The sequence below is a fragment of the Lithobates pipiens genome, unplaced genomic scaffold, assembly GCF_037356315.1.
Source record: "Lithobates pipiens isolate NorthernLeopardFrog02 unplaced genomic scaffold, aLitPip1_a1.2 Scaffold_27, whole genome shotgun sequence".
Taxonomy (NCBI): domain Eukaryota; kingdom Metazoa; phylum Chordata; class Amphibia; order Anura; family Ranidae; genus Lithobates; species Lithobates pipiens.
Window position 1 is genome coordinate 227773819 of NW_027507788.1, and position 11578 is coordinate 227785396.

Here is an 11578-nt window from a genome sequence, read left to right on the forward strand (position 1 = left end):
CTGTCTGCCCTCATATTGTAAAGCGCTGCGCAAACTGTTGGCGCTATATAAATCCTGAATAATAATAATAATCACATCAAATCATAATCAAATAATCCACAGCAAGAAAATAACAGGGTACAGGGAAATCTGACGCGTTTCGCACCGTGATCAGTGCTTACTCATGAGAAATGCTGATGCGAAACGCCTCAGTATTTCCCTGTACCCTGTTATTTTCTTGCTATGGAAAATTTGATTTTGATTTGATGTAATCCACGTTGTTTCAATAAAAGACGGGATTTCAAGTCTTTTTCCAGTGTGCGGCTATCCAGAGTTCTGTTCTTCTTGCTTGCTCCTGTCTTTATGGAGGTGGTCCAAACTGTTCAAACCATGTCTTTATGAAGCTGATCCAAACTTGTCAAACCATGACTTAATAAAGCTGTTCCAAACTGGCCAAACGATGCCTTTTTGGACCTGGCTTTGTACACAGGGGCACAGTCATGCTGGAACAATAAAGGGTCTTCACCAAAATATTACACGCTATTTCGTAAAACATTTCATTGGCAAACACATAAACTTAATAGTTTGGAAGGATGTCCAATAGTGTACTTCGATTTTGAGTTCCAAGAGCCCAAAACTTTTGGTTCTGAAAACAAGTCTAAATAACAAAGCTATAACAAGAGGCTGAATGGGGTCTGGCCATATCTCAAGGTTGCATTTCCAAAGTAAACCAACCATTTCATGTTTTCTTTGCACACAGGTACCAGAATCGGTTTGTTCTAAGGAATGTGGAAAAGGAGAAAGAAGGGTCCAGACTGGGTCCCACACATGCTGCTTCGAATGTATCCCATGCCCGAAAATGAGTTTTCTCAACACAAGCAGTAAGTTACTAATAACTATACTTACATATAGTGCTGTGAAAAAATATATGCCCCTTCCTGATTTTTTATTTTTTGCATATTTCTCACACTTAAATGATTCAGATCATCAAAACAAACACATTTTAATATTACACAAGGATAACTCGAGTAAATCCAAGATGCAGTTTTTAAAATTATTATTTAATTTATTAACCACTTAAGGACCGCCTCACGCCGATATACGTCCGCAGAATGGCACGGCTGGGCACAATCACGTAGCGGTACGTGATTCTTTAAGTGCCCAGCTGTGGGTCGGGAGCGCGCCCCGTCGGCAGCGCGCTCCCGACCCAGTCCTGTGCTCCGTGGCCGCGGGACCAGCGGACCCGATCGCCGCTGGTGTCCCGCGATCCGGTCACAGAGCTGAAGAACGAGGAGAGGTCTGTGTAAACAAACCTCTCCCCCGTGCTTCCTAGTGTGGCTGTCACCGATCATCTCTTCCCTTTTATAGGGAAGGACGATCAGTGACGTCACATGCCAGGCCACGCCCCCTACGATTAAAAAAACACATAACGTCATACATAACACTACACTGCCCCCTAGTGGTTAACACCTTCACTGCCAGTGTCATTTACACAGGAATCAATGCATTTAAATAGCACTGATTGCTGTATATCTGACAATGGTCCCAAAAATGTGTCAAAAATGTCCGATGAGTCCGCCATAATGTCGTAGTCACAATAAAAATCGCTGATCGCCGCCATTACTAGTAAAAAATAAAATATTAACAAAAATGCTATAAAACTATCCTCTATTTTGTAAACGCTATAACTTTTGCGCAAACCAATCAATAATCGCTAATTGCAATTTTTTTTTTACCAAAAATATGTAGAAGAATACGTATCGGCCGAAACTGAGGAAAAAAAATGTTTTTTTTAATATATTTTTTGGGGATATTTATTATAGCAAAAAGTAAAAAATATAGCATTTTTTTCAAAATTGCCACTCTATTTTTGTTATTAGCGCAAAAAATAAAAACCACAGAGGTGATCAAATACCACCAAAAGAAAGCTCTATTTGTGGGAAAAAAAAGGGCGCCAATTTTGTTTAGGAGCCACGTCGCGCGACCGCTCAATTGTCAGTTAAAGCGACGCAGCGCCAAATCGCAAAAAGGGGCCTGGTCCTTTGGCTGCAAATTGGTCCGGGGCTTAAGTGGTTAAGGGAAAAAAAGTTGTTCAAACCTGCCTGGCCCTATATGAAAAATCCCACGCTGAATCATAAATGAACTGTGATCAACCAAATTTTTTTGGAAAGCCGAGTTAAATTTCACTTGCCAAACCCAGCCCTGATTACTGCCAAACAGAGAACAGAAAAAAGAAAAAAGAGAGAGAGGGCGCCCCAGCCTAGTGCATTATCCTTTAGTACATTTATTCAAAAGACATAGTTAAAAACTACTCACAAAAAACTTTTATGAGTAGTTTTTAACTATGTCTTTTGAATAAATGTACTAAAGGATAATGCACTAGGCTGGGGCGCCCTCTCTCTCTTTTTTTTGTTCTCTGTTTGACTACTTAGGATATCCCTATCCTGGAGGGCAGCAAGGCTGAAATGTATTGTCCATTCTGAAGCTTTGGATCATCTAGCTAACACACCCGTGCGCAATAGTATTTGTTTTCTGTTGTACCAATTACTGCCAAACCTGATGAATCAAGAAATCACATAAATAGAAGCTGTCTGACAAAGTGAAGCACGCTAACAGATCACAAAAAGCCACACATCATGCCACAATCTAATAAAAAAAAATCAAGAACAGATTAGAAACAAAGTAATGTCCATGTATCGGTCTAGGAAGGGTTCAAGGCCATTTCTAAGGCTTTGGAACTCCAGTGAACCACAAGGAGAGCCATTCTCCACAAATGGAGATAAGTTGGAACAGTGGTGAACCTTCCCAGGAATGGCCGGCTACAAAAATGACTCCAAGAGCAAGACGACGACTCACCCTGGAGGTCATAAAAGAACCCAGAACAACATCTAAAGAACTGCAGGCCTCACCTGCCTCAGGTAAGATCAGTGTTCATGATTCAACAATAAGAAAGAGACCGGGCAAAAATGGCATCCATGGGAGAGTTCCAAGGCCAAAGCCACTGCTGACCAAAAAGAACACAAACGTGTGTCTCACATTTACCAAAAAACATCTTGATTATCCCCAAGACAAGGCGTTATATTCGGTGGACTGATGAGACAAAAATGTAACGTTTTGGAAGGTGTGCGTCCCGTTACATCTGGCATAAAACGAATACAGCATTTCATAACAAGAACATCATACCAACAGTGAGACATGTTGGTGGTGGTGTGATGGTCTTGGGCAGCTTTGCAGCTTCAGGACCTGGACGACTTCCCATAATTGATGGAACCATGAATTCTGAGCTCTACCAGAAAAATGTCCGGCCATCAGTTTGTGACCTCAAGCTCAAGTGCACTTGGGTTATGCAGCAGGACAATGATCCGAAACACAACAGCAAGTCCACCTCCAAATGTTTCAAACAAAGCAAAATTTAGGTTTTGGAGTGGCCTAGTCAAAGCCCGGACTTAAATCCAATTGAGGTGCTGTATCATGACCTTACACAGGCCGTTCATGCTGGAAAATGTGGCTGAATTAAAACAATACTGCAAAAAAAGAGTGGGCAAAAATTGTTCCACAGCGATGTGAAAGACTCATTGCAAGTTATCGCAAACGCTTGATTGCATTTAAAACTGCATTTTGTATTTACTCGGGTTATCTTTGTGTAATAATAAAATTTGTTTGATGATCTGAGTCATTTAAGTGCGACAAATATGCAAAAAAAAATAAAAAATCAGAAAGGGGGCAAATACTTTTTCACAGCATTGTATATAACCATTCATAAAAAAAAGTCAAGTTCTTGTAATTGTATATTAGGAGGTATTTCTGATACACATCTGGAGTTGTCTTGAAACATTTTCTTATAGGCTCCCTTGGATGTTTTTACTGGACTGTCTTTCTGCCCCCATAGACAGCCCTGGGCTAGAACTCACCAAGTATTCATTGCATCACATGAGAGAAATGGAACCGAACAACATGTGCCTCCATATCTGGAAGTACTGAGTGTTTTCTCTGTCCCCATGGTTGAAGGAGGAGTAAGTGCTGCTAAGGGGGAGGGTGCAAGAAGGCAAATGTGTTGCTCGGCCCTATGTGGAAAAAAACGTAGCTTTTCTTGTCTGTAAAGAGAAATCAGCCTCCAAAGAATCTTTGGAATCCAAGACTTATGGAAATGTTGGTTACTACGTCCAGCTGCTACATAACTAGAGGACAGAGCGGTGACGAAGGCATGAGAAGAAAAGAACTAACTGTGCTCAACCAGGTGGATCCGGTATAAGCCCTTCTTGTACACACGGTCGGACATTCTGATGGACAATGTCCGATCGGACCGTGTTGTTGAATACTCCGACAGTGTGTGGGCTCCATCGGACTGTTTCCGTCGGAGTATCCGACGGACCAAGTTTTCCAGCTGGGCTATAAAATTTTCCGACAACATGATCCGATCGGACTTTGTCCAATCATGTGTAGATAATTCCGATCGGACAAAGTGCCACGCATGCTCAGATCAAATTCCTACAACAAAGCTATTGGCTACTAGCCTGAACGTAGTCCCGTCGTAACGAAATAACGTCATCACGTTAAGTATGATCGGATTTTCTGACAACTTTGTCCGACTGTGTGTATGCAACAGTTTCGGACAAAATCCGACGGATTTGGTTGTCGGAATGTCCAACCCGTGTGTACAAGGGCTAAGTGTGTAGGTGACGGTGCTGCGGCTAAGGCCCCTGTAAACCTTTCCAACAAATTGTATGCAAAAGCTGGGACTCCACTATGGGCTGAACAATCTTTATTAGATCACAGGATAAAAACACCACAGGACAGTGCTAATGTGTTTAGGCCTGAAAAGGCCTTAGTCTGGCAGAAACGCGTTAGCACTGTCCTCTGGCACTTTAATCCTGTGATTGTATAAAGAAGACTGTAGAGCCCATAGACGAATGCCGGTGACGAAGGGGTTAGAGGACTGTACCAGTGACCACAGCGGGGAACGCAGGAACTATACACTCCTGGGAATGTGTCAATTTCTACAAATGGCAGTTTATGATCTTTACAAGGATTGCCCTCATGGGTGGTGGGAGAGGTGAGAAGTTCAGGGTACATTCTCGGCATGGAGTCTTGGTGCCAGAATGAATGAACTCCTGTGCATGTGCAGGAGTTACGTCATCCTGTGCCGGCCAACCAAAATGGCCAAAGACCTGGCAACTTGAAGAGTTAGGAGAGAAGGTATTAGCACCAGCAAGGGATTTTGTGGATGTAGGTCTGTTGCTGGGGAGGTAAGTATTTGTAGACTTTAGCTCGGTAAACTTTAATGACGATTGGGAGCTGAAACCAAATCCCATTGAAATCAATGGGAGCCAAATCTTCTTTTCTGGGCTAAAAGGGTTTGCAAAAAAATAGCAGGGGGTTGGGCACTGTACTGGGGAACATATGCCAGTGCAAAAAAAAAAAATATTTTTTAAGAAATTTCTTTTGGCAGGGAGCTTTAAGTCTGGTATGAATTTGAGGGGGTGCCTCATGCTAAAAAAAAAAAAAAAAAAATCTGTGGAGGTTCCCCAGGAATCCTTGTTTAAAAAAAAATGTGTGAGGTCCCTCTAAAAATCCATACCAGACCCTTAATCGGAGCATGTAGCCTGGCTGGTCAGAAAAAGGAGGAATGAGGGGAGCACGTAGCTTCCCCATCCTGAACCATACTAGGCCAAATGCCCTCAACATAGGCAAAATGCTTTCCCAGTGAGAACTCACTTGGCAAAACACCTTGCCCCCATATTTATGAGGACAAAGGCCTCATCCCCATAACCCTGGCCTGGGGCTTATGGGAATTGGAAGCCCTCTTTATACATAAGATACCGATACAAAGTGAATGAGTAAGAGGTACATAGAAACAAAAAATGTATACAAAGAAAATTAACCCAGAAATAACACCCAAATATTTTCCAATAAAAATAATTGTCCCTCGTTAATCCATCATCAGTAACGATGCTGGCTGACAACTAAATTAAAAACCCAACAAACCCGGCACCCGCAGACAATCTGGATGGTTCAGCTTGGCTTATAAAGGAAGAGGTGGGGATAGTAGCGATGGTGTTGATGTTGAACAAATATGGCCATGGCCATGACCTAGGTTTGGAAGGAATCACTGGCTCGTCCCTAATCAAGACTGGCCATACAAACTTAAAATCTCCTGGCAGGAAAAACAGTAAAGTTTATGCATTGATCTTATATGTTTAACTGTGTGGCTGAAGTTTTGTTTTAAAATTCCTGTAAGTCCCAGAAAGGAGATTCCATAGGAATCCAAAAAAGTATCAGAGGAAATAACTGCCACCGGAACACCACTACTCAAGGTCACTAGCTGTTCTGGTGAACAGGGTTAGGAAAAGTAGACAAAGGAAAGTTGTATGAAAGGAACTGTACATACGGAGATCACTTCAAGTGTATACATTTCCTGGTGTCTATGAGAAAATTAGTTATGGGTCGGCTTTGTGGCTTTTTATTTACAATATAACTTTATTTAAGTAAACAAAATCAACATTTATGTTCTCCAGATCTCTATTCGTGTCAACCTTGTGGAACTGACCAGTGGTCACCAACGAAAAGTGACATCTGTTACAACCGAACCGTGGAATACCTACCTTGGACTGACCCATTGTCCCTCGTTCTTCTGACTCTTGTTACATTGTTGCTCTTAGTGACCATAGCAATAGCCGTTATATTTGTGAGCAATCTAAACACTCCGGTAGTGAAATCGGCAGGAGGGAAGATGTGTCTGGGGATGTTAACGTCTTTAGCGTTCTCTCTTTGCACCTTATACTGCTATTTTGGCAAGCCTGGAATTATCACATGTATGGTGAGGCAACCCATCTTTGCCGTGAGTTTCACCGTCTGCTTTGCTTGCATCGTGGTCCATGCCTTTCAGATCGTGTGTATTTTCAAGATGGCTTCCCATATGCCAAGAGTATACGACATCTGGGTGAAGAAGAATGGCTCGGACGTCTTCATTGCCGTCAGTTCCGCCATTCAGGTTCTGATCTCTGTTGTGTGGATCGTGGTGAAGCCTCCAAGACCCGTAGCAGATTATTCCACCTTCTCGGATCAGATCATACTGAAATGTTCCGAGTCCGTGTCTGTCGGCTCCATCGCTGAAATAATTTTTATTGCTTTCCTCAGCATGATATGTTTTATCTTCTGCTACATGGGGAAAGATTTACCGGCAAACTACAACGAGGCCAAGTGCATCTCATTCAGTTTATTGGTCTACTTCATCTCCTGGATCGGCTTCTTCACCACGTACATCGTCTATCAAGGGAAGTACCTTGCCGTGGTCAACGTTGGCGCCGTGCTCCTCAGCGTTTTTGGGATCATAGCTGGATATTTTACTCCGAAATGTTACGTCATTCTGTTCAGACCAGGAATGAACACTACGGAGCATTTCCAGAGTGCCATCCAAGATTACACCAAAAAACAGTCCGCACATGAGTAATGATCAGAGGAGCATTACTACGTCCATCGGGCTGATGATTATGGAACTATGTAGACCAGGGGTAGGCAACCTGGGGCCCTTCAGCTGTTGCAGAACTACAACTCCCATCATGCCTCTGGGAGTCATTGTAACTGCCAGCCTTGCAATGCCTTCTGGGAAATGTAGTTCCACAACAGCTGGAGGGCCCCAGGTTGCCTCCCCCTGATGTAGACTGACTACCTAGAAAAGCATTGTTTGTCAAATGAAAAGAAAATCTGAGGCTGGAGGAAACTGTGTCATAGAGCAACCAATCACATTCCAGCTGTAGTGTTTTTTAGCTTTATTGAATAGCCCAGTATTACATATTAGGGTGTTGACATAAAGGGGTTCATTTACTAAAACTGCAAAATCTGGTGCAGCTCTACATGGTAGCCAATCAGCTTCTAACTTCAGCTTGCTCAATTAACATGCAGGTCACAACTTTCATTACTGAAGGCTCCCGTTTTCTCAGGGCTGCTTCCCTGAACTTCTGGTGGTCACAGGAATGTGGACAGGGCAGTTCCCAGTAAGTCTCTTAGTTTGGAGAAAGGGAGAAGCAGGAGAGTGCCTTGCCATTCTAGTCTATCAGGCTGTGTGTTTCTATTGATGCACACAGTGTAGGGAGGCAGAACTTTAGTCCCTGCGTGCAAGGAGTTGCTCCATACGATTCTGCAAGAGAAAGGAGCCACCCTGAAACAGGCAGTGGTCATGGCACCAGCCTAATCAGGAGCATAAGGCTGCTTTCACACTGGGGCGGTATTCAGGCGTTACAGCGCTAAAAATAGCGCCTGTGTAGCGCCTGAAAAAATCCGGCCCCTTTCACTTCAGTGTGAAAGCCTGAGGGCTTTCACACTGGAGCGATGCGCTGGCAGGACGGTGAAAAAAGTCCTGCTAGCCGCATCTTTGGAGCGGTGAAGGAGCGGTGTATTCACCGCTCCTACCCATTGAAATCAATAGGACACCGCGGCAACACCGCCGGCAAAGCGCCGCTGCCGCGGCGCTTTGCGGGCTTAACCCTTTTTCGGTTTAACCCTTTTTCGGCTATCGCCCGCAGACCGCCGCTAAAACGACGGTAAAGCGCCGCTAAAAATAGCGGCACTTTACCGCCGACGCCGCTCCCGCCCCAGTGTGACAGCAGCCTAAACAAGGCATAATATGATAAATAAGCTGCATATTCAGTGATTAAATCAGCTGCTGCAAGTGCCTAAAAGCTGAGGGTGTAAACCTGAATAGGGATGATGATATTTTTTGCATACTTACATTGGTTCAGCTTGGCACAATGCAAGTATACATACTGTATGCAGGGCTGCGGTTAGAAATCATGGGGCCCCATACAGCCTTACCTGACAGGGCCCACGCCTCTAGTAAAATATCAGGGTTCTAAACAGACCCCTGATGTCTCATATTTGAGTCTGAGAAAGGGGCCGAGGATAGAGATCCCTCGGTCCCTTTCTCTGCCGCCTCAGCTATGCTGGAGATAAATGAATAGGAAGCCTCCGAGGCTCTCTGTTCATTCACAAACTGAAGTATAGTAAACACAAGTGACTATGCTTCAGTGATGAATGCATACAGGAGCGATTGGTACTGATAGCCCATTATGTTGATTCAGGAAAGAAAGGGGCCAGTAAATACGGCATATTTACCTCTCCCCACTCCCCATCCTGAAGCAATACCCCCCGTGTGCCTGCAGCAGCAGCTAGCGGAGAAGAGGGAAGCTGGCAGCGCTACAAGGAAGGGGGGCCCAGAAAGCAGGGTTGTATGGGAACAGATACTGATTCCCCCCGCAGTGCAGCTAGAGGGAGAAAAAGGAGGAGAAGCTGACAGCACTGCAGGAATAGCCACTATTGGCAATAAGGCACCTTCTACTCGACAGGTCCCGGGCCCAGTATAGGAGGGCTGGCTGTACTGCCCTATCAGCAGACCTGTACATATGGGTTAACCAGTTGGCCTCTGTGGAAACAGTAAATCACTGCAGTAGCTCAAGCTACTACAGTGATGACCAAAATCTTATTGGTGCCATGCCAAGCAGCTGTAAATGTTACCTATTAATAGGAAACCTTAACCTAGGATGATGCACACAACCTCCCCATTAGATCAGAGTTCACCCCTTCACGTCAGAGGTCTCCCAATCTTATCAGAACCCCCCAACTTTCACATAAGGAGTCCCCCATCATGTCAGAGGTCCCCCCCAACAGATCAGAGTTTATCCCTTCATGTCAGAGATTCCCCAATCTTATCAGAGCCCCCCCCCCATCAGATCAGAGTTCACCCCTTGACGTCAGAGGTTTCCCATCTTTCAGAACCCCCCCACATAAGTCCCCCTTCATATCAGCGGTCCCCCCACCAACAGATCAGAGTTTACCCCTTCATGTCAGAGGTTTTCCATCTTATCAGAGGTCTCCCAATCTTATTAGATGTCCCCCCCCCCATCAGATAAGAGTTCACACCTTCATGTCAGAGGTTCCCCCATCACATCACAGCCCCCATTTCACACCAGATGTTCCCCCATCATGTCAGAGCTTCTTCCATCACATACGGCCCTCTCATCCTCCTCTGATCTGAACCGAATGCCCTGCTCATGGCTCCCCGGGGGGGGGAACCCAAATAGAGTTTGTGAGGGAACAAACAAAATCAACAGAATTTTTTTAATCGATTGCTGGGTTAAAGGTTGGACCCAGATCGATCAATTTTTATACAAATTTGGCCATAGTGACCCAAAAAAAATAAAAAAAAATAAAACAGATTTTCTTGCAATGTGTGCTACTCAATCATCCACACAACTTTTTCACTGTTTTTTTTTTTTTTTTTTTAATCTATTTAGTTACTTTGCTGTTGTTGTTCTGCACTAAATACAGTCTGTGTTGTGTACGTTTTCTGAAAAAAATGTAAGTAGATTGTGTTTGATGTGCGTGCATTGACTTTAATGCTGGATAGTTTTTGGTTTCTGATTATCAGTATGTACAGTGCCTTGTGAAAGTATTCGGCCCCCTTGAACTTTTCAACCTTTTGCCACATTTCAGGCTTCAAACATAAAGATATAAAATTTAATTTTTTTGTGAAGAATCACCAACAAGTGGGACACAATTGTGAAGTGGAACGGAATCTATTGGATAATTTCAACTTTTTTAGCAAATAAAAAACTGAAAAGTGGTGCGTGCAAAATTATTCGGCCCCCTTTACTTTCAGTGCAGCAAACTCACTCCAGAAGTTCAGCGAGGATCTCTGAATGATCCAATGTTGTCCTAAATGACTGATGGTGATAAATAGAATCCCCCTGTGTGTAATCAAGTCTCTGTATAAATGCACCTGCTCTGTGATAGTCTCAGGGTTCTGTTGAAAGCGCAGAGAGCATCATGAAGACCAAGGAACACACCAGGCAGGTCCGTAATACTGTTGTGGAGAAGTTTAAAGCCGGATTTGGATACAAAAAGATTTCCCAAGCTTTAAACATCCCAAGGAGCACTGTGCAAGCGATCATTTTGAAATGGAAGGAGTATCAGACCACTGCAAATCTACCAAGACCTGGCCGTCCCTCTAAACTTTCAGCTCAGACAAGGAGAAGACTGATCAGAGATGCAGCCAAGAGGCCCATGATCACTCTGGATGAACTGCAGAGAACTACAGCTGAGGTGGGAGAGTCTGTCCATAGGACAACAATCAGTCGTACACTGCACAAATCTGCCCTTTATGGAAGAGTGGCAAGAAGAAAGCCATTTCTCAAAGATATCCATAAAAAGTCTAGTCTAAAGTTTGCCACAAGCCACCTGGGAGACACACCAAACATGTGGAAGAAGGTGCTCTGGTCACATGAAACCAAAATCCAACTTTTTGCCCGCAATGCAAAACGATATGTTTGGCGTAAAAGCAACACAGCTCATCACCCTCAACACACCATCCCCTCTGTCACACATGGTGGTGGCAGCATCATGGTTTGGGCCTGCTTTTCTTCAGCAGGGACAGGGAAGATGGTTAAAATTGAGGGGAAGATGGATGCAGCCAAATACAGGACCATTCTGGATGAAAACCTGTTGGAGTCTGCAAAAGACCTGAATCTGGGACGGAGATTTATCTTCCAACAAGACAATGATCCCAAACATACAGCAAAATCTACAAAGGAATGGTTCACAAATA

General features: G+C 43.9%; 1 protein-coding gene across 1 annotated transcript in view; it reads left to right on the forward strand.

The window, feature by feature from the left end:
- LOC143934592 (taste receptor type 1 member 1-like) overlaps positions 1 to 10278 on the forward strand; it is a 43265-nt gene extending 32987 nt beyond the window's left edge. Inside the window, exons 5-6 of the mRNA XM_077458340.1 lie at positions 740 to 860; positions 6495 to 10278. Coding sequence (XP_077314466.1) covers positions 740 to 860; positions 6495 to 7429 — 1056 coding nt within the window. The 3' untranslated portion in view covers positions 7430 to 10278. The remainder of the gene's footprint in view (positions 1 to 739; positions 861 to 6494) is intronic.
- The last annotated feature ends 1300 nt before the right edge of the window (positions 10279 to 11578 follow it).